This window comes from Hemicordylus capensis, chromosome 7 (assembly GCF_027244095.1).
Source record: "Hemicordylus capensis ecotype Gifberg chromosome 7, rHemCap1.1.pri, whole genome shotgun sequence".
NCBI classification, from domain to species: domain Eukaryota; kingdom Metazoa; phylum Chordata; class Lepidosauria; order Squamata; family Cordylidae; genus Hemicordylus; species Hemicordylus capensis.
The window spans coordinates 8,648,513-8,670,818 of record NC_069663.1 but is presented as its reverse complement, the minus strand read 5'-3'; the positions used below and the strand labels follow the sequence as shown (position 1 = coordinate 8,670,818).

At 46.2% G+C, this 22,306-nt stretch overlaps 1 protein-coding gene across 3 annotated transcripts in view; it reads right to left on the bottom strand.

Annotated features, from left to right (window-relative positions):
• LOC128333368 (protein argonaute-1) overlaps positions 1 to 22,306 on the bottom strand; it is an 81,500-nt gene that overhangs the window by 41,931 nt on the left and 17,263 nt on the right. Inside the window, exon 2 of one of the 3 annotated variants that reach the window (XM_053268813.1) lies at positions 1,297 to 1,486. In XM_053268813.1, coding sequence (XP_053124788.1) covers positions 1,297 to 1,486 — 190 coding nt within the window. Of the gene's footprint in view, positions 1 to 1,287; positions 1,487 to 22,306 lie in introns of those variants that run through there. The other 2 variants (XM_053268814.1, XM_053268816.1) reach the window with 2 other exon arrangements.

The following is a 22,306-nucleotide window of genomic DNA, read 5'->3' as shown; positions in this document are numbered from 1 at the left end:
GGGCTTTCTGTTCTGAGCTCGGAACTCTCGGAACGGCCCGTTCCGAGATCGGAACGTTCTGCACATCCCTACCCAGAACGTTCTCTTTCAGCAGAGCTCACTCCGCCTCAACCCTCCCAAGCTCTCAACGCAACGCAGAGCAGATTTTAGCAGCAGTACACCCACCCAGCATCGAAGGACGGCTATTTTAAACATCTGGGACCATGGCCAACATCACACAGCTGCTGTAAGCTGACCAGCGACCGAGCCCCAAACCCGGTTATCTCCTGAGCTGCCCAGTGCATGGCCGGGAGGGAAGAGAGAGACACACAATACCTAACATGGGCGGGGAGGAAGGAAGCAAGCAAGCAAGAGAGAGGGGGCACAGGAAAGCTTTCTTGCTCCCGGTCTGTGGGTTGACTTGCAGGGCAAAAGCCACCTGTGCCAAGGGCAGCCGCCGCAGGGGCAGAAGCGGAGCAGTGCCAAGCAACTGCAACATACAGGAGGAGGAGGAGAGCTGGTCTTGTGGCAGCAAGCATGAACGGTCCCCTTTGCCAAGCAGGGTCCACCTTGCTTTGCATTTGGATGGGAGACTGTGTGTGAGCGCTAGAAGATAGTCCCACCTTAGGGGATGGGGCCACAGCTCAGTGGTAGAACATCTGCTGGCCCGCAGAAGGTCCCAGGTTCGCTGCCTGGCAGGTGGGGCTGGGGGAAGACTCCGACCTGACCCGGAGAGCATCTGTAGGCAATACTGAGAAAGAGAGACCAATGGTCTGACTTGGCATAAAGGAAGCTTCCTATGCCACAAGCACAGCTGTAAGAGGTGTGATCAGAAGTGGGGTTCTCAGAGTGGTTGGGAAGTAGCCCCTGGGGAGATAGAGAAGGCGGAGTGCAGCACAGCAGTGTCCCCCAATATTCCCCTCAGGGGATGGAAGAGCATCCACTTTCTTGCATGCAGAAGGTATCGGGTTCCATCCCTGGAATCTCCAGGCAGAACTTCCTGCCGAAACCTTAAAGAGCTGCTGCCAGTCAGTGTAGACAATACTGAGCTCAATGGACCAAGGGTCTGACTCCATATACGGCAGCTTCCTGTGTTCCTGTAACAGGGGTTCCCAGATGTTGTTGATTCCCGCTCCCATCATTCCCAGCCAAAGGCCATTGCAGCTGGTGAGCACGGGGAGTTGTAGTCAACCTCTGGGGATCCTTGTTTCACAGGGAACACTGGGGCACAGCCCAGATTCCTGAGACATTCTGCTTCTTCCCAATGAAAGAGGCTGGACAGGACGAGAAATTGCTAAACGCTAATACTTGCCTTACCTGTTGACTCTGCGGGGGCACTTGTCCGGCTTGATGTCCACTTCATAGTGGTAGACATCGATCTTGGGAATGTCCACTTCAAAGTAGTTGGCCAAGAGTTTGATGGGCTTCCCAACGGTTCCTATCCCGGGCCGGCGAGGAGCTTGAAACACCTGCTGCAGGGGGGGCAGGTAAGTGCCCGCAGCAGCTGCTGAAAGAAACAAAAAGAGGGGAGATTTGAAAATATAAACACTTCTATATTTATGGCTGTTAGGAATATTCTCAAAGCACTTCACAATGATTATCTTCTTGCACAAAAATTGTAATGGGGTCCAAATTTTAAAAAGCCAGAAACCACTCATGGTTAATACCTTTATAAGGGCCAACCAAAACATCACAGTATTTATTTATTTTTCACATTTATATCCTGCTCTTCCTCCAAGGAGCCCAGAGCGGTGTACAACATACTTGAGTTTCTCTTTCACAACAACCCTGTGAAGTAGGTTCGGCTGAGAGAGAAGCGACTGGCCCAGAGTCACCCAGCTAGTTTCATGGCTGAATGGGGATTTGAACTCGGGTTTCCCCAGTCCTAACCCAGCACTCTAACCACTACACCACGCTGCTCTCACAGCTGTGAGCAGCAAACATCCTGGAGAACTCTAAAGCTTGCTGCTCGTGACCGTGTCCTTTACATAGGAAGTTGCCTTCTACCGAGTCAGACCAATGGTCCATCTAGCTCAGTATTGTCTGCACAGACTGGCAGCGGCTTCTCCAAGGTTGCAGACAGGAGTCTCTCTCAGCCCTATCTGGAGATGCTGCCAGGGAGGGAACTGGGAACCGTCTGCTCTTCCCAGAGCGGCTCCACCCCCAAGGGGAATATTTTACAGTGCTCACACATGTAGTCTCCCATTCAAATGCAAGCCACAGCAGACTCTGCTTAGCAAAGGTGACAATTCAAGCTTGCTACCACAAGACCAGCTCTGTCTTTCAGCTGGTCCTGATAATCTAATAGTCACACTCTGGTCATGCAATTATCTTAGGACAGAGATCAGCAACCTTTCAGAAGTGGCATGCCAAATCTTCATCACTCTCATTTAAAGTTGTGTGTGCCAGTAATATGTTTTTAAAGTTGAAGGGCTCTCTGTATATCTAATTAAACTATCCCTGTATGTAGAGTAAATGTTTCTAAAATGCTTGAATTAAATTAAAATGCAGATCTTGCCAATCCACCAGCTTAGTTGTTCCTGGACAAGCAGAATTTCGGAGAAACTCCCACTAATGAAGTCCATTCCTGGATATAGACATGGAGAAATTCCAGTGTCCCTTTCTGGACATGGGGGAGAAAGATGATCTAGCACAGAAGAGCTGGCTCCTCTTAAGTTCAGTAGTGCAGCCCATCAGCAGTCAGTGAGAATGGCACTCAAGATCACTGTGCGCGCCACTTTTGACATGCATGCCAGAGATGGCTGGCCCCTGTTTTAGAACATAAGAAAAAAGCCCTGCTGGATCAGGCCACTGAGTCCCACATCCTGCCTCACTCAGCAGCCAACCAGATGCATCTGGGAAGCCCATAAGTGGGGGGGGGGGAACTGCCCCCTCCTGTTGGCATTCTCTGGCACCTGGTGTTCAGGGGCATGCTTCTCTGGTCCTGGAGGAAATATACCGTTATCCAGGCTAGTAGCTGTTAAGAGCCCTACAGGTAAAGCGTGCCGTCAAGTCGATGTCGATTCCTGGCCACCACAGAGCCCTGTGGTTTTCTTTTGGTAGAATACAGGAGGGGTTTGCCATTGCCTCCTCCCGTGCAGTATGAGATGATGCCTTTCAGCATCTTCCTATATCGCTGCTGCCCAATAAAGGTGTTTCCCACAGTCTGGGAAACATACCAGCAGGGATTCAAACTGGCAACCTCATGCTTGCTAGGCAAGTCATTTCCCTGCTGTGTCATTAGGTGGCTGCCGTTGATAGCCCTATCCTCCATGAATCTGTCCAATACCCTTTTAAAACCATCTAAATTGGTGGCCATCACCACAGCCAATGGCAGCAAATTCTACTACTACTATGGATATTTATTTATATACCGCTCTCCAACCAAAGTTCTCAGAGCGGTTTACATAAATAAATGAGATGGCTGCCTGCTTACCCTAACCCTAACCCAAAAGGCCCACAGTCTGAAAAGAAACACAAGGCAGTTACCAGCAACAGCCATTGGAGGGATGATGTGCTGGGGTTGGATAGGGCCAGTTGCTCTCCCCCAGCTAAATATAAGAGAATCACCACTTTAAAAAAGTGTCTATTTGCTCTGTTAGCAGGGGACAATCTCCCTTGTGCCACAGGAGAGCAGCTTGGATGCACTTGGGGTGTGTTCTCCCCAGACTCTGGAGCAGAGGTTCTCAGCCTTGCATCGCCAGACAATGTTGGACTACAACTCCCATCATCCCCAGCCAGTTTAACTGCACATTGTGTAAAGTACTTTCCTTTGTCCTGAATCTCCCAGCATTTGGCTTCAAAGGAAAGCCCTGAATTCCAATATTATGAGGGAGAAAAACTTCTCCCTATCCACTTTATTCGCACGGTCATGCCCTCCTTACCCCCTTCTTTCCAAAGAGGCCCACATGCTGAAATCCTTCCTTATAGGGAAGTTGCTCCAACCCCCTAATTTGTTTATTTATTTGATTTATATACTGCCCTTCCAAAAATGGTCCAGGGCGGTCATTTGGGCTGCCCTTTTCTAGCTCTACAATAGCCTAAGGTGTGGTGACCAGAATTGTGTGCAGTATTCCGAATGCAGACAAATCTTGCTGCAGTTTTCACAACAACTCTACAAAGTACGTCAGTGTTATTGTCACATGGCAGAATGCAGGCTGAGAGCTTGCCCTGTTTGCCCAAGGCCACCAACTGGTGACGGGAACATTTGGAATGAGGACTTCGGGTTCACAGCTCAGTCTCTCAGGCATTTTGCTAAAGACCAAGATCCTGGAAACATAGGCTGATTTACACAGTCACACAAGCAGGATGCAGCATGGAGAGAAGCCCTATTCAGACATTATGTTGTACAAGTGTACAGATTGCGGTACACTCATATGTTTTTGTGTGAATGACTGTACCCAAATTCATTTTCAAAGTGAACCTGGATAAAGGGCCCTCAAATGCATTATTATTGTTTATTATTTTTACATTTATTTCCCACGCTTCCTCCAAGGCACTCAGATTTTATCCTCACAATGACCCTGTGAGGTAATTTAGGCTGAGAGTTAAGTGACTGTCCCAGATTCACTGAGTGAGTTCCGTGGCTGAATGGAAACATGCACCAAACAACTAGCATAAAGGATCTGAAGTGAAGAATCCAAAAAGCAAACTGACAGATCTAATAATATAACATAAAGAATAAATATAAACTACATTAACATTGAGTAATCATCTAAACATGCTAAACAGAAACCCTATTCAGACATTATGTTGTACAAGTGTACAGATCGATTTATACATTATAAATCATGTATAAGTTATCTTCTTCAGAACTTCAATGTTGTTCTGAACATTGTTCTGATATGATCATTGTTCTGATACTATCTCAGGAACCTTTGAAGAGAATTATTGCATCATTGGAGAAGACCTGTTGCCCTCGCCCCCCAATGAAAAATTTATTCCACAACATTCAAGTTCTGAAGAAGATCTTATTGAAATTTTTGGAAGAATATATGAACTTTTATGAATACTTGAAAAAGCTAGTTGAAACAAGGTTATTAACAGAGTGCTGTTTGCGCATTTATTTATTTCATTTGATGGACTATACAGTTCTCTTATTCAATTCTTTGTTGTTGGAAGTATCTTATGTTTTGCCAGCAAATTTGCCTGACATGATTAATATAGTTTATATTTATATATTTATTGGTTATTTTCCTTTCTGTTATCTTATTGGATCTGTCAGTTTGCTAGACGGAAACATGAACTCTGGTCTCTCTGGTCCTAGTCCAACACTTTAACAGCTACACCACGCCGGCTCTCATGGTACAGATAGGAAGTGTACTGCTGTAACCTGTGTTCAATATAGCGTGTGAATAACTGTACCTGTATACAGTTCTGCACCTGTGCACACTGCACAAACTGTATGAGTGTTCAACAGGATGTGTCAAAAGGGCTAGAGTCAGAATTCAGAACAGCCAGTATGGTCGTTTGAGAATTGTGGTGTTGCTACATGTGCCGCTCTAGAGGAAGCTTACCTTCTCAGGCATGACCACAATCATAAGTGCTGCTTCCTGCCATATTTTTCTCCCCACACTTGTCAGCTGTGGCACTCATGTGAATCACCCCTAGGAAGTGCCACCTAGAACCACGGGTGCACCAGGTCATGTGGGGCATCTTTCAAACGGCCCTGGAGCCATTTGAGTGTGCACAAGCCTGTGCACATGGGACAGGGCCTTCTCTGTTGTTGCCCCCAGACTCTGGAACGCTCTCCCAGCATCTATGGCTGCTTTTAAAGAACTACTGAAAACTCTTTATTTGTTCAGGCTTTTACCCCTTGTGGGTTGCCAATCTATCCATTCTGACTGCTCTGTTTTTGTTTTTAAGGCTGTCGCTTTTGGTTGTTTCTATGGTCTTAATCAAATCAAATCTTTATCGTTACGGTCATTCGACCAGCAAAACACAAAGTACAAAAACTTTACATAAAAGCAAACTTGGTCAAATAAGTAATAAACTGTTAAAACATAAAACAGAGCCGTAACACCCGAGTTCATCCATTACATAAAACAGAGGGCTCCGTGCATTATAATAATCTAAAATTTAATTCAATCCAACCCCATATCTCACTTCTCAACATTTCTTATCCTAGTCTTGTTAGCCAGAAAACAATGCTTCCCCACGTTATAAGATACTACATCCCAATGGTCTGTTAAAATTAATTCCAGATAGAACTGCTCAGAACTGGGGTATGCTGTTAAAAAAGGACTTGTATCTCTCTCCCGCAAAGTTCGATAGAACTGACAGTTCAAGATAACATGGGCCACAGACGCCACTTCCCCAGAACCACAAGGGCAGACATGCTCCTTATAGGGGATCTTGCAGTATCTCCCCTCCCGGACAGCCGTTTCTAAGGCATTACACCGGGCCAGCGTCAGAGCCCTCTGGAAACTAGGTACTAATATTTTATTAAGTTATCTTGTAATTGATTTTAATGTGTTTATGGAATTTGATTGTATTAACTTTGGATAAGTTTTATGGAAGACGGTATATAAATCAAACAATGACTAAATAAATTCCCAAACATGTTCTCAAAGGTCTGAACTGACCCAAGAATGATAATAGGTGCTTAATTTGCAAAATGGAACTCAAAGGTGTTTAGAAGTGACCTCCAAGGCCCTCCCCTCTAAAGGGCTCTCTCTTCTGCATAGCAAGTAACTGTGGGTTAAGGAAATGAGTCATAAGGACTTAAGAGCAGCCCTGCTGGATCAGGCCCAGGGCCCAGGTAGTCCAGCACCTTGTTTTTCCACGGTGGCTCACCAGATGCGTCTAGGAAGCTCACAGGCAGGTGATGAAGGGGTGCCTTCTCTCTCGTTGATGCTCCTATGGAACTGGCATTCAAAGGAATCCTACCTCTGAACCTGGAGGTAGCCTATAGCCATCAGGACCAGTAGCCATTGATAGACTTGTCCTCCATGAGTCTGTCTAAGCCTCTTTTAAAGTAATCACCACATCGTGCAGCAGAGAATTCCATAGATTAATCGTGTGCTGTGTGAGAAAGGATTCTTATACTTTCAAACCACACACTAGAGGTGAAGGCGCAGAGAGAGAGAGAGCACGAACAAACAGATGCAATGTAAGAACCACCAATGCATGCTGCTTTTCAAGGGTTTGGTCAAACCCTGAATTCTTTCACATCAAATGACATTGCTCTCTTTGGTTGATCGAGAATGCAGCCTCCTGTAGAATATTTATTTTTACTGATCGGTTTAATTGCAGAGGTTTTATCAGTTTATTGACCCTGTTTTTCATTAATCACCTTGTCTGTAAATTGCTTTTTCACAAAATAGTATGCAACTTTTGAGAATGGGGCTGTAGCCCAATGCTAGAGCATCTGCTTTGCTCTGTTATCCCTGGATATAAACTCTATAGAAAGGACAGGGAGGGGCGCCTTGGAGGTGGAGTAGCCCTGTATGTCAAGGAAGGGGTAGAATCTAACAAGCTAGAAAACCTAGGTGGACTGAAGTCCTCCACAGAAACCGTGTGGGTGACAATACAAAGCCTGAAAGGAAATGTGCTATTGCCCTCTGGATCAAAACGCCGACAGTGACTGGGAGTTGCAGGAGGAAATCAGGGAGGCGTCAAGGAGAGGCTGGGCTGTAATAATGGGTGACTTCAATTACCCACACACAGACTGAGTAAATTCACAGTCAGGTAATGACAAAGAAGTCAGATTTCTAGATGTGCTGAATAACTGTGCCCTAGAACTGTTGGTCTTGGAATCAACCGGAGAGAGGGCGAACTTGGACTTAATCCTGAGTGGTGTACAGGACCTGGTGCAAGATGTCAATGTCATGAAAACTTTAGGGAACAGTGACCATATTGTGATCAAATTCAGCATATATGCAGAGAGAGAATCACCAAAGAAGTCTCTCAGACACTTTGAATTTCAGAAGAGGAAACTTCTCCAAAATGAGGAGTATGGTGAAAAGAAAAATAAAAGGGAAAATCAGGAGAGTCACTTCACTTCAGAATGCATGGAGTTTACTCAAAAACACAATAATAGAAGCCCAGACAGAATGTATACCAAGAAGGAGGAAAGGTACCACTAAGTCCAGGAGGATGCCAGCATGGCTAACAGGTACCGTCAAGAAGCCATAAAAGTAAAGAAGACTTCCTTCTGAAATTGGAAGGCCTGCCCAGATGAAGAGAACAGAAAGGAACACAAACTCTGGCAAAAGAAATGCAAGGTGACGATAAGGGAGGCAAAAAGAGTTTGAGGAACATTTAGCTAAAACTACCAAGGGGAATAACAAAAACTTCTTTAAATACATCAGGAGCAGGAAGCCTGCCAGGGAGGCAGTTGGACCATTAGACAATGCTGCTAATATTATATTGTCCTTATACAAAACTATGGTGCAGCCACACTCGGAGTACCGCGTACAATTTTGGTCTCCACATTGTAGAACTGGAAAAGGTGCAGAAGAGAGCAACCAAGATGATCAGGGGCCTAGAGCACCTCTCTTATGAGGCAAGGCTACAACACCTGGAGCTTTTAAGTTTAGAAAAAAGACGACTGCGGGGAGACATGCTAGAGGTCTATAAAATCATGCATGGTGTGGAGAAAGTGGATAGGGATAAATTCTTCTCCCTCTCACATAACACTAGAACCAGGGGTCATCCCAAGAAATTGGTTGCCGGGAAATCCAGGACCAACAAACAGAGGTGCTTTTTCACACAACGCATAATCAACTTGTATAATTATCTGCCACAAGATGTGGTGACAGCCAACATCTTGATGGCTTTAAGAGGGGTTTGGATAACTTCATGGAGGCCACAGGTCTTTCAATGGCTATTAGTCTGGTGGCTATAGGCCACCTCCAGCCTCAAAGGCAGAATGCCTCTGAGTACCAGTTGCAGGGGAGCAACAGCAGGAGAGAGGGCATGCCCCCAACTCCTGCCAGTAGGCTCCCAGTAGCATCCGGTGGGCTACTGTGTGAAACAGGATGTTGGACTAGATGGGCCATGGGCCTGATCCAGCAGGGCTGTTCTTATGTAAAGTGTCCAGGGTTCAATCCTGGGCATCTCCAAGTAAGACTTGGAAAGACTCCTGCCTGAATCTTTGGAGAAGCTGCTGCCAGTCAGTGTGGACAAATCAGAGCTAGATGGACCAAAGGTCTGACTTGGTGTAAGCTTCCTATGTTCCTAATCTTGGTGTGATGGCTTTCTAAGGATGAGTGTTGGATATAATGCAATTCCTATGTACTTACGTAACCTTGTGTATTTTGCAATTACTGTCAAATCCTATATCTGCAACCATTTCTTCCATTATTATTCTTTACATAAAAAGGAAAATCCAGGAGCAAAAGCAGCAGCACAAGGCTGGTAGTTCAAATCAACCCATGGTGGATGACCACAGGCACATAGGAAGCTGGAATCATTGGCCCATCTAGCTCAGTACTGTCTACATTGACTGGCAGTGGCTCTCCAAGGTTTCAAGGCAGGAGCTTTTCCCAACCCCAACTGGAGATACTGCCAGAGAATGAATTGGGGACCTTCTGCGTGCAAAGCAGATGCTCTACTACCACTGAGCTACGGTTCACATGTATTCACCCATCCAAGTGCAAACAAGCTGGATCCTGCTTAGCAAAGGGGACAATTCATGCTTGCTACCACAAGACCAGTTCTCCTCTATGCCAGGGGTTGAACCTGCAACCTTCTGCATGCAAAGCAAATGCTTTACCACTAAGTTACATCCCCAATAATGTGCCAATACTATAAAGAAACTCATGTCAAAGTTTTAAGCCAACGCTTCTCCAACTATTCATGCCAGGATGTCCTCCCACTGCAATCCCCCCCCCCATATCTCTTGCAACCTTAGCCATCGGATGGCTCTCGCCTATCAAAAACAACTCCCGAGCTTCATTTTCTGGGGTCTCTGGCTTCGTTTCAGAACAGCAGCAAGAGTTAACTCCATCTGCACTGAAGAAGAGCACAGAGGAAGCTTAGTTATAATGAGAATCCTATAAATAGCCAAGGAAAGTCTTGTCAAATCTGCAAAGATGTGCATAGATGGACACAATGCATGCACCTTGATGGTTAGCAGAACACGGGAGTGTATGGTCTGGGAGCCGGGAGAGAGTTATTGTTCAGTCAAATCTGAAGGAAAAAGCTGGGAAGTTTCACACTCGTTATGCTCAGAAAAGAAAAAAAATCCAGCACAGCAGTTCCAAGGTTTGCAATCGGAAGGAGGATTCAGAGTAGTTTTTGGGTGCCGGCACTTCTGCAGGAGAACCACAGGACCCATGAATGTAGGAAGTTGCCATATACAGTGTCAGGCTATTGGTCCATCAAGCTCAATATTGGCCACACCAAAAGTGCTCAACCGTGGGTGCCCAGATGATTTTGGGCTACAACTCCCATAATCCCCAGCTACAGTGGCCAAAGATTAGTCATTTTACTTATTTCTACTTATATATCTACTTATTTTATCCCTGCTCTTCCTCCCAAGAGCCCGATGTACATAGCTATATTTAGCCTCAAAACAACCCTGTGAGCCAAGTCTGAGAGATAAGGGATGGAACCTTGGATCTTTTGCAGGCAAAGGACAGAATCCACCACCACGCTACAGTCCCTCCCAATGCACAATTCCCAGGTGTTAGATTTGGACCCCTGCCACCCCACCCCATAATTAAGGCGTGTCCCTAAAGAAGACATCGGCCTTAGCAACCAGAGACCAAGACTCAAGCCCCAACTTCAGCAAATAGTTCTGGGTAGAACAAAAAAGTGGCAGCAGTAGGGAAGCATCAAAGCAGAGTTTCCAGGTGTTAGATCTGGACCACTGCCACCCCACCCCATAATTAAGGCATGTTTTACACATGACAAGCAAATGAAACTCAACAGTTTTGGTGTGCTGGAGTACTACAGACTGTGGGATACATTTTTGAGTACTACGTCGAATAAAAATACTAAAACACTACTAGAAAAACAACAAGTAGTTCTGGTAAGAACCAATCTGCCTACTTTCCTTTCACTGTAATCTTAATTGATAATTACCATGGTCACAAGTTAGCCCACTTATACCTCAAGTGTTCAACACATTCAACATCTTGAACTGGGGTAGATGACCTCATCACAAACTATGCCATTGAGCTGTCCCTATGGGTCCGTACAACTGTACCAAATTTGGTTCAAGTCAGTTAGGTGGTTCACAAGTTAGCCCACTTCCATCTTAAATGTTCATGCATCCGCCATCTTGAACTGGGGTGGATGACCTCATCACAAACGACGCCGTTGAGATGTCCCTACAAATTTGATTCAAATCAGTCCAGGCATTGCAAAGTTAACGAGACAGACACAGACACACATGGGAAGCTGGGTGATCTCAGAAGCTAACTTTGCTTAAAGTAAGTCGGCGAACAACAACAACAACAACAACTCTAGCCAACCCCTCTCTATCCTCTAAGCTAGTTTTCTACTTGCAGGGAGAGGTCTGCAATTATATAGGGGAGCAGAACAGAGTAATCCCCTGTTCTGCAGCCTGAAATGGTACCATCTGTTCTACTACCTCATTCTGCTGCTATATGCAAGTTAAGCCAAAACTGGATGATAATCTGGTGAAAGGAAGGGAAATTCCATAGGGTTCCCCCCACTTTTTCTGATGCTTCTTTCAACAAAAGTGACGTTCTGGGAGGGGAGAAAAAGAGAAGTGAAGACTACTCTTAAACAAGCTTTTTAGGGGTAAATGCTTACCGGGTCCTCCCCCCCACCCCACCCAGGTCAGCAACAGGCCCATGAACTCCAACTCAGCTGCCTCCCACTCTGCCCTTTAACCCACCCACTTCCCGGGGGAACAGAATGCCTAGTCTGCTCCCATCCAAGGTCACACAGAGGCCAGCATCTCCATTCTCCCACGCGGCTATTGTCAAGTTGGCACTGCTTTCCAAGGATGGGGCATGATTTACAAACCTCAGTGGGAAAGGAAGCACTGGGGAGAGAAACTGGATGCGGTGGAGGGGAGAAAGGCACCAAAGAAAGCGAGCACCTAACTGGTTGTGGAGCCACAGAGGGGCATAAAAATTACTTTCCAAAACATCACATTAAAAAACTTACTTAAATGGTTTCCCCATTACTGCCAAACTTCCTGGCATTTCTGAGGGGTTTTGCCATCTCTCTGCTTTTAATAGATCGTGATTGGTTAAGAACCGGAAGGATAGCAAAATAGGTTTCTGAAGCTATTTGTTGTTGCCAAAGGACTCCTGAAAACTTTGAGCCACATTTTATGATTTTATGCTTAAGTAGGAAGATAGGAAGCTGCCTTCTACCGAGTCAGGCCATGGGTCCATCTAGCTCAGTCTTGTCTGCCCAGACTGGCAGTGGCTTCTCCAAGATTTCAGGCAGGAGTCTCTCCCAGCCCTACCTGGAGATGCTGCCAGGGATTGAACCTGGGACCACCATATGCATGCAAAGCAGACAGAGGCCATTTCCAGGTTGGGGTGTTTTCCTTGGGAGCACCCTCTAGCCAAAGGCACCCCCTCTTTTCTTGGTTTGGCAAAGTTCTGTGAGGGCGCAGTAAATGTGCTGAGTGGAGGGGTGGGGTTGGGGGTTTAGCATACTGGGGCCTGCCTCTGGTACAGAGAGTGCCTTCAGGGCTGAGCCTAGCAAGTCACTGCCCTTCCTGAGCTCTGGGGGTCCTCTTAAGAGCTCTAAGAGGGAAGCACTGGCAAGGACTATACTTCCCAGCCCTCTGTGCACACCGTCCAAGCAGCATTCCCTCTAACAGGGAATCCCAGATGTTTCTGACTACAACTCCCAGCATCCCCAGCTATGATGGCCTCTGGCTGGGAATTATGGGAGTTGTAGTCAACCATATCTAAGAATCCCTGCTACTGGGAACACCGCTTCCAAGATGGTGCCGGCGCTCAAGACGGCTCCATTTCCCTTAAAGGAGACCCCCAACGCTGGGCACAGCACTGCACAGCCAGAACAGACACCTCTGCATGGTGCCAGGGGGACTGTGCAGAGGATTCAGCTTTGGCTGAAGCGTCACACAGGTCCAACCAACTATTGGGAGGTCTTTCAGGGTTGATGGGGGCTGCCACTGGCCCCTGCGTCTTCCAATGGCATAGGGTTGGGGGCTGGCCAGGGGCTGCAATGCGATGAGTCACCACTGGAGGCAGAGTGGAGCAAAATCCTTGCATGGAGTTCTGACAAGACCAGAGCATTGCAGAATGCTGACCGCCCTACGTCACTGCATGCTGTTACGCTTAATTGTTTCATGTTGCTTTGAATACTTTTCAGAAAAGCAGCTCAAATATTCGAAATTATTATGAAAACAAAAAAGGAGGACGACAACGACAAAGACGAATGACAAGTCAGTGTTTTGGAACATGGCCACAGATTCTTCCCAGCAAGCAGAAGCCGCAGCTCAGGACCTACAATTGTGTCTAGGTTGTCTATAGACATAGCTATGTCTATAGCTATGTCTAGGGCAGGCTTTCAATGAACACACTTGCACATGCTGAGCACCAGTTCCAAGGGGAGCAAGGAATGGCTGTAGTCCATAATAGCACTGTTGCACTTACAGCTTGTTATGGGTTATCACCCCTTCTTTATCCTGGTTGGTTGTGCCCACTGTTCCCTCTAAGGCATGGCATGTGCACACACTCACACATTTTCTGGTGTCCGCTCAGTCAATTTGAGATCCGGCTCAGGTTGAATCAGAAAGGCCCCACTCTGAATGCATGTGCACACACACTGCCTTGACACTGCTGCCCAGAACAAAACTCATTCTGCACACAGAGGGAAAAAGTTAGAAAAAAGTATGATAAAAGTTGTTCTGCTACCACCATTTGCAACAACACAGGCAACGGTGCCAAAATGAACCGACTTCGTGGTCAGCATCGCCAGACGTATTTTCACCTTAAACGTCCTCTGACCCTATTATACCCACGGGCCCGAGAGCAACACTTAAGGGAAAGTAGGCAAATCCTCTTATCCCAAGCCAGGCTGCATCGCCGCTTCTGGGATTACTGTTCTACTCTGGATTATTCTGCAAGGCTGCTCTTTGGTTTCTCTTCAGTGTCATCCTTTCCCTAAAAAAGGAAAAGGGCGGGGGGAAGCTACTCTGAGAACGCCAAGGAGCCAGAGTTCTCCAAGTCTTGTCAATGCAGCCTCCATAGGTTAGTTAGGCACGGATGGGCAGCCTTCTCTGAAGGAAAGAGGACCGTGATATGAAGGGAGATGTTCTGTCTGTAACTAAGTCTAGAAAGGCAGCAGCTGGAGGAGAGAGAGAGAGGGAGAGAGAGAGAGAGCACCATTACCTGGGAGAGCTTCCAAGTTTCCTGTGTTTCAGGCAGGAGTCTTTCGCAGCCCTACCTGGAGATGCTGCCAGGGATGGAACCTGGGACCTTCTGCATCCAGAACGGATGCTCTACCCCTAAGCTTGTTGTTGCAAACCACCCAGAGACTTAAGTTTTGGGCGGTATAAAAATAAATAAATAAATAAATAAATAAGCAAGCAAGCAAGCAAGCTCCAGTCCCATCACTCAAGGGGAATATCTAACAGCAGACAGCACTCACACTATTATTATTAATATTAACAACATTATATTATTAATATTATTATTTATTTACAGTCAGACAGGTGTTATTGACTGGTTTGTTTTATCCAGACATCGAGTCCTTCCCAAGGACCTGGGATGGCTGGATTTTATTGTCAATTTTGTTGCTGTTGTTATAGATATCGTCGCAGAATATAGGCTGTTCCCAGTAAAGTTGCTTTTTGTAATTGGCTGATGGTGATTTCTGTGGCCCCTGTGGTGTTGAGGTGCTCTTCAAGGTCTTTTGGAATTGCACCTAGGGCGTCAATTACTACTGGGATTATTTTGGTCTTCTTCTGCCACAGCCTTTCAATTTCAATTTGTAGATCTTTGTATTTGGTGATTTTTTTTCTGTTTCTTTTTCTTCTATTCTGCTATCCCCTGGTATTGCTATGTCGATTATTCTGACTTCTTTTTCTTTTTTCTCGACTACAGTTATATCTAGTGTATTGTGTGGCAGATGTTTGTCTGTTTGTAGTCGGAAGTCCCATAATATTTTTGCATCTTCATTTTCTACAACCTTTTCAATTTTATGGTCCCACCAATTTTTGGCTACAGATAGCTTGTATTTTTTGCAGATGTTCCAGTGTTTCATCCCTGCTACCTTGTCATGCCTTTGTTTGTAGTCAGTCTGTGCAATGTTTTTACAACAGCTGATTAGGTGGTCCACTGTTTCATCTGCTTCTTTACAAAGGCGGCACTTGCTGTTTGTGGTTGATTTTTCGACTTTGGCTCTTATTGCATTTGTTCGTAGTGCCTGTTCTTGTGCAGCCAGTATTAAACCCTCTGTTTCTTTCTTCAAGTTGCCATTCTTAAGCCATTGCCAGGTCTTGGTGATGTCTGATTTTCCACTTATATTGTGCAAATATTGACCATGCAGGGGATTATTTTTCCATTTTTCTGCTCGGTTCTTGACATGTTCTTTCGTGTAGGCCTGCTTTGTTTCATTGGTGTTGAATAGTTTCTCATTATTGACCATTTGAAGTGCATCTTCTTCACTGTCCTTGATATATTATTCAAGGCCTCTTTTCTCCTCCTCTACTGTTTGATGGACTTGCAGCATTCCTCTTCCACCTGAGCTGCGAGGGAGGTATAGCCTATCGACATCACTGCGGGGTGCAGAGCATGATTGATGGTCATTATTTTCCTGGTCTTACGATCTAGCATCTCTAGCTCTGCCTGGGTCCAGTCTATTATTCCTGCAGTGTATCTGATAACAGGTATAGCCCAGGAGTTTATGGCTTGTATGGTGTTCCCGCCATTGAGTTTGGACTTGAGGATTTTTCTAACTCTCCTGATGTATTCACTTCCAATTTTTCTTTTAACTTCAGTGTGTGCAATGTTATCCGCCTGGAGAATGCCCAGGTATTTGTACTGTTCTTTCTCTTCCAGGTACTTGATGTTGCTTCCATTGGGCAGTTCTATTCCTTCTGTTTTTGTTATTTTCCCTCTGTTCATTATTAATGCAGCACACTTGTCTAGTCCAAACTACATTGCTATATCGCCTCTCCCCTCCTCACAAACAGACCCACTGGCAGAGAGGTCCTGGGCAGCCAGAGGAGCGTTTCACCTTCAGTACTGGTTTGGTCCTCCTCTAAGAGATGCCTTGCTGGATCAGGCCACAGGCCCATCTAGTCCAGCATTCTGCTTCACATAGTGGCTAACCAGGCACATCCGGAAAGCCCTCAAGTTGGGGAAAGAGGCAGATGCCCCCTCTCAATGATGATCCTTAACACCTGATGGAAATACACAGCTCTCCAGGCTAGTAGAGAGGAGAGCTGGCCTTGTGGTAGCAAGCATGACTTGTCCCCTTAGCTAAGCAGGGTCTGCCCTGGTTGCATATGAATGGGAGACTAGAAGTGTGAGCACTGTAAGATATTATCTCCACAGGGGATGGGGGTACTTTGGGATGAGCGCCTGCATGCAGAAGGTTCCATGTTTCCTCCTTGGCATCTCCAAGAGAGAGCTGAGAGGGACTCCTGGCTGCAACCTTGGAGAAGACGCTGCCAGTCTGTGTAGACAATACTGAGCTGGATGGACCGGTGGTCTGATTCAGTATAAGGCAGCTTCCTATGTTCCCATCCATTGGCCCTGGTACTACATCACCTCTGCTCCTGGGACCCCAAGGGCGATGGAGGCGGTTCTGGGGACATGAGCCTTTCTGCGAGACAGCAGGTCTCAAAAACTGCAGGGCTCCTCCACAGGAGGAACTAGCTCTGAATCTAATGGGGCTTTGGTCAGGACCAGATGATGCTGGTGCTGCCTCCTCCTCCTGCAAGGGAGTCCACATAAAGAGTCTGGAGTGGCCCTGACATTTTCCTGTTCTTACCATTTCTATGCCCATGGTGCCACTGTAGCTTCTTCAGATATAGCATTTCTTGATACTCAGTTTTACTGTTCTTTTAATTGAGGTTTGTAAGCAACTCTGACAATTCTGAATTTTTAAAAGGAAGGATATATCTTTCCAGAAACAGAATATAATAGGGCTGCTTTACCCTTTGTCTTTCTGCAGGCAGGTTTCTGTCTTCACCACTGAAAAGAGAAACAGGTCTCAATTTGAGTCCAGAGTTTGGTCTTCTCCCTGGATGTTACTTAGAGACTGTCAAAGTAACATCCAGGGAGAAGACACAACTCTGGCAGTTACGCTTCAGCACGACGCCCAGCAAAGGACGTTCTCCAAGCGTTGCCAAGGGACTTCCCAGCTGAGACACTATTGTTGGACTCTGCAAGAAGGTGGACAGCAAAAACCTTTTGAATGTCACACCTTGGACTTCCAACAGCAGAAGTGAAAGTGACAAAATCGTCGTCATCATTTGTCAGCTGCCCTATCACAAATTGTTCTCTGGGCAGCTCACAACATAACATTCACACACACACACACACACACACACACACACACCATAAAACACTTTAAGACCTTTTTTTTAAAAAAAATCAATTTTTAAAAGCCCGAGTAAACAGAAAGGTCTTCACCTGCCATATAAAAGAACAAAGGGACGGCACCAGGCAAGCCTCTCTGGGGAGGTTACTCCATAAATGGGTGCCAGCACCAAAAAGGCCTTCTCCTGCCTCACCTCCTTTGGCAGGAGAACTCCAAGCAGGGCCTTTTGAAAAAGATCTTAAAGGTCTAAGTCGGGACATATGGAGAAAGGCAAGATAACATAACATTTCTTTTAGGGCAGGAAGCAACTGGTGCATTCCTTCAGCTTTGGTGCTGGAGTGCACATTTAACCCATCCTTCTCTCTCTCTCTCTCTCTCTCTCTCTCTCATATGTATATAGTTTTTAAAATGGGACATTTTGCTACTGCATCTTCATTCCACCAACTTCAGAAGCAAGGTGATTCCATTTCATGTCAAGGCACACCCCAACACAGGAAGCTGCCTTATGCCAAGTCAGACCATGAGTCCACCAGCTCAGTACTGTCTACACTGACTGGCAGTGGTTCTCCAAGGTTACAGGCAGGAACCTTTCCCAGCCCTACCGGAAGATGCTGCCAGGGAGGGAACCTGGGACCTCCCGCAAGCAAGCAGATGCTCTACCACCGAGTTGCAGCCCCACCCCCTAAGGGAGATATCTTATAGCAGATGGTGCTCACGTGCAGCCCCCCATCCAAACTCAAACCAAGGCAAACCCTGCTTGGAAAAGGGCGCAATTCATGCTCACTATTGCGAGATCAGTTCTCCACACTAGACTGGCTGTCCACCCCACCCCCCACCCCACATCCCCATAGATTCTATGGTGCCAGATATAGTACCACAAGGGAACTCGTGAGTGCTGAACAACGGGAATGAGATGGTTGGGTCACACTTTGCAGTATTGCCCAGAGAAGGCCACAGACTAAAAACCATCTTCTCTACTGAGAGATCCGGGCTGGAAACGGGAGACACCAGAGCTCCTGCCGTGTCACTGCACACGTTTGCGGGGGGGGGGGGGGAGGAGAGAATGAATGGAGAAGGCACAGCTGTGAACTGGCCAGGGACAATGGAGACCCGACTCCCACATCTCCCCCCTCGGGCTCATTCTTTTCAATGCATCTCTCCCTCCCTCCCCTACAGCCCACACCCCACCTGCAGTCCAGAGCGAGCTGGGGATTAGCTGTTGCTTCCCCCCCCCCCTTTTTTTTGCCATAAAAGAAAAACGAAAAAACAAAGAACCACCACTCAGCGAGGTTTTTTCCAAGGCATCTCGACACCAGACAACTTCAGAAGTTTCAAGGATACTGAAGGGGGGGGTGCACACCGCCGAGTGGCGCGGGGAGGGGAGCTGTTATCCAAGTTACCAACGCCGCAGGGTTTCTCACACAGAAACACACAAATGCACATTTACTGAAGGGTTCGGACTGCCGCCAAGCGCTTTCTGGAAAGGCTCGCAAATTAATTAATGAAGTCAAGGAATCAATGCACAGATTAAAAGTGGTTCCCCATATACGGCAGAAGAAGGAGCGTTGCCGGTTCAAGGCCGAACCACAGACAAGGAAAGAGAGACCGCAAGACATCAATTGCGTCTCAGCATCCCAGCTGGCAAGTTGGAGCTCCATTAGCGACATTGCCAGCTGGGACCCTTATTCCTGCACCTTCCACTCCTCCATGGGATCCATGTTTCCCACCCCACCGACCATCACCCCATAGACGCCAGTTCCAAAACATTTATTTATTTTTATTTTATACATTTCTATACCGCCCCAAGCCAAAGTCTCGGGGCAGTTCACAATAATAAAACAATACAAAAAACCAAAACATTAAAATCAATTAAAATGCCAAAAAGCAGCCCAAAAACAAAAACAATTTACAGTATTTAAAATTTTAAAAGTTAAAAGGTTAGAACATGGCCTTGAATCTAATGCATTTTCAGTGCATGTAGTTTGGGTACAGTGTATGTATGTACAGAGCTGAACCAAGGTAGGAATACAAAGACGACGGATATTTATATACCACTTTTCAACAAAAATTCCCAATGTGGTTTACATAGATAGATAGATAGATAGATAGATAGATAGATAGATAGAATGGCTCCCTGTCCCCAAAGGGCTCAAAATCTTTTTTTTTTTTTAAAAACTACATGTGTGAGCAAAGAGACACCTTTTAAAGTGGCGATTCTCTTATATTTAGCAGGCGGAGAGCAACTGGCCCTATCCAACCCCCACACAGCATTCCTCCAGTGGCTGTTGCTGGTGTCTACCTGTTTCTTTTTAGGTTGTGAGCCCTTTGGGGACAGGTCACCATATTGATATTCTCCTCAGGGGATGGAGCCGCTCTGGGAAAAGCAGAAGGTTTCAAGTTCCCTCTCTGGCTTCTTCAAGATAGGGCTGAGTGAGATTCCTGCCTGCAACCTTGGAGAAGCCGCTGCCAGTCTGTGAAGTCAATACTGAGCTAGATAGACCAATGGTCTGACTCAGTATATGGCAGCTTCCTATGTTCCTATTTATGTATTATTTATTTTTCTATGTAAAATGATTTGAGAATTTTGTTGAGGGGCAGTATATAAATATCTGTAGTAGTAGTAGTAGCAATAGCAATAGCAATAGCACTTAAATTTATATACCGCTCTATAGCCGGAGCTCTCTAAGCGGTTTACAATGATTTAGAATATTGCCCCCAACATTTCTGGGTACTCATTTTACCGACCTCGGAAGGATGGAAGGCTGAGTCAACCTTGAGCCCCTGGTCAGGATCGAACTTGTAACCTTCTGGTTACAGGGCGGCAGTTTTACCACTGCGCCACCAGGGGCTCATATGGAAGATCATGTTATGGAAGATCATGTTACATTAAATAATGTTCCTTTACCACAACTAAAATATGCTCCTGTCAAGTGGATGTTCCTTTCTTCCAGGAGGAAGCAGCACAAGAAGATCTGGTTTTGTATGTATTTGTTTGAGGATGTGTAAGGCTGAAGGATGTGTAAGATGGAAAACAGCCACCTAATGGCACAGCAGGGAAATGACTTGACTAGCAAGCCAGAGGTTGCTGGTTCGAATCCCCACTGGTATGTTTCCCAGACTACAGGAAACACCTATATCGGACAGCAGCGATACAGAAAGATGCTGAAAGGCATCATCTCATACTGTGCGGGAGATGGCAATGGTAAACCATTTGATTGATTGTTCAAAGAAAGCTAGATGTGAAGTTTTTATATTCCCTGGGATGATCCGAATGTGGTCATTTATGTATACAAGTATGTTGTTACTAATAGATTATTTTGCATGCAGGTAACTTTTTCTCTTTATGTATCCCATATGGATATTTATCAGTACTTTTGAACAAAGTATTTAGTTTATTGGATTATTATATATAATGTAAGTCAGGGATTCTCAAACTTGAGTCCCCAGGTGTTAGACTACAACCCATCATCCCCAGCTACAATGGCCTTTGACTACTGTGGCTAGGAATGATGGGTGAGATAGTCCAACAACATCCAAGGATGCAAGTTTGAGAATCCCTGATAGAAGTGTAATGATGGAAACATTAAAATTAAATGCACAAAACCTAAAAAGTAGATTAGGGACTTGTGTGTCCTACTGCAGAACATAATGCAATGTGGTAAGAACATAAGAACAGCCCTTTACTTTTAACAGAACATATTTAACCACATGTTAAATATATTTGTGCTGCCCCTGCAAGACATTAGTACAGAACATAAGAACAGCCCTGCTGGATCAGGCCCAAGGTCCATCTAGTCCAGAATCCTGTTTCGCACAGTGGCCCACCAGATGCCTCCGGGAAGCCCACAGGCAGGAGTTGAAGGCATGCCCTCTCTCCTGCTGTCGTTTCCCTGCCATTGGTATTCAGAAGCACCCTGCCTCTGAGGCTGGCCTCAGTGCTCCAGCTGTAAAATGGGGACAACACCCCAATAAAAAGGAAGACTGGTGTAAGAGGAAATCGGTAAAGGAGGGAACGAGAGTCAACTAGGATTTCCTTTTGCACTCTTCTGCTCCATCCAGTAGCCCAGTGAACAGCAAGTCGGAGTCCTGTGCCACAATCTGAAACCCCCAAACGTAGGCAGCTGACGCCAGGCCAAGCCAAGCGCTGGGAAACCAGCCCATTCAGCCCGTCTTCATGAAGACCTGCCCCCCTTCTGCCTGGAGACAAGGGGGTGCTTGTGCTTGCATACCTCCACTCACCATGGCAAAGTTGCATTAAATCCCCACTTTGTCATGCAAATGAGGAGGGGCACAAGGAGGTGAGATGGGGGGTGGGGAGGGAAGGATGAGAAAGAGAGCTTATTTCTCCACTGGTGCACAATGCATTCAGCCGAACGAGCACTCCGAAACTGGGCTGCGTGTAGACATTCACAGACCAAAGAGAGAGTAGGAGTTTAGGTTCCAGCCAGAACTTCTCGGGACAACTCTAGCCCAAACTCCATCCTGATCGGTCCAGCACCTTTACTGGGGAGAAAGCGCAACTCCACCTCCGGGTTTTCTCATAAGCCCATCTTAAACAAAGGACTTGTCTCAACAGCTGTCAGCTAAGCTCTGGATCAACAGCTGCTTGATGGGAGATGCCCAGTTAGGACGGCATGAAATTAACATGTCTATTTAGATCCTGTGCCCGCAACAAAGAGGGTGCGGGGAGAGGAGAGGGGGGATGAGGATGCACCAGTGATCCCAGACACAAGGAGCGGTTTCTTTTCTTCGCAATGTTTGGGAGGATAAACCCCCGCCCCCGCCCCCCCCCCACACACAAACACTCACCCATCTCTCCCACACACTCTCCTGCTGTTATAATAAATTAACTGGGGCAGAGAGAGAAGTA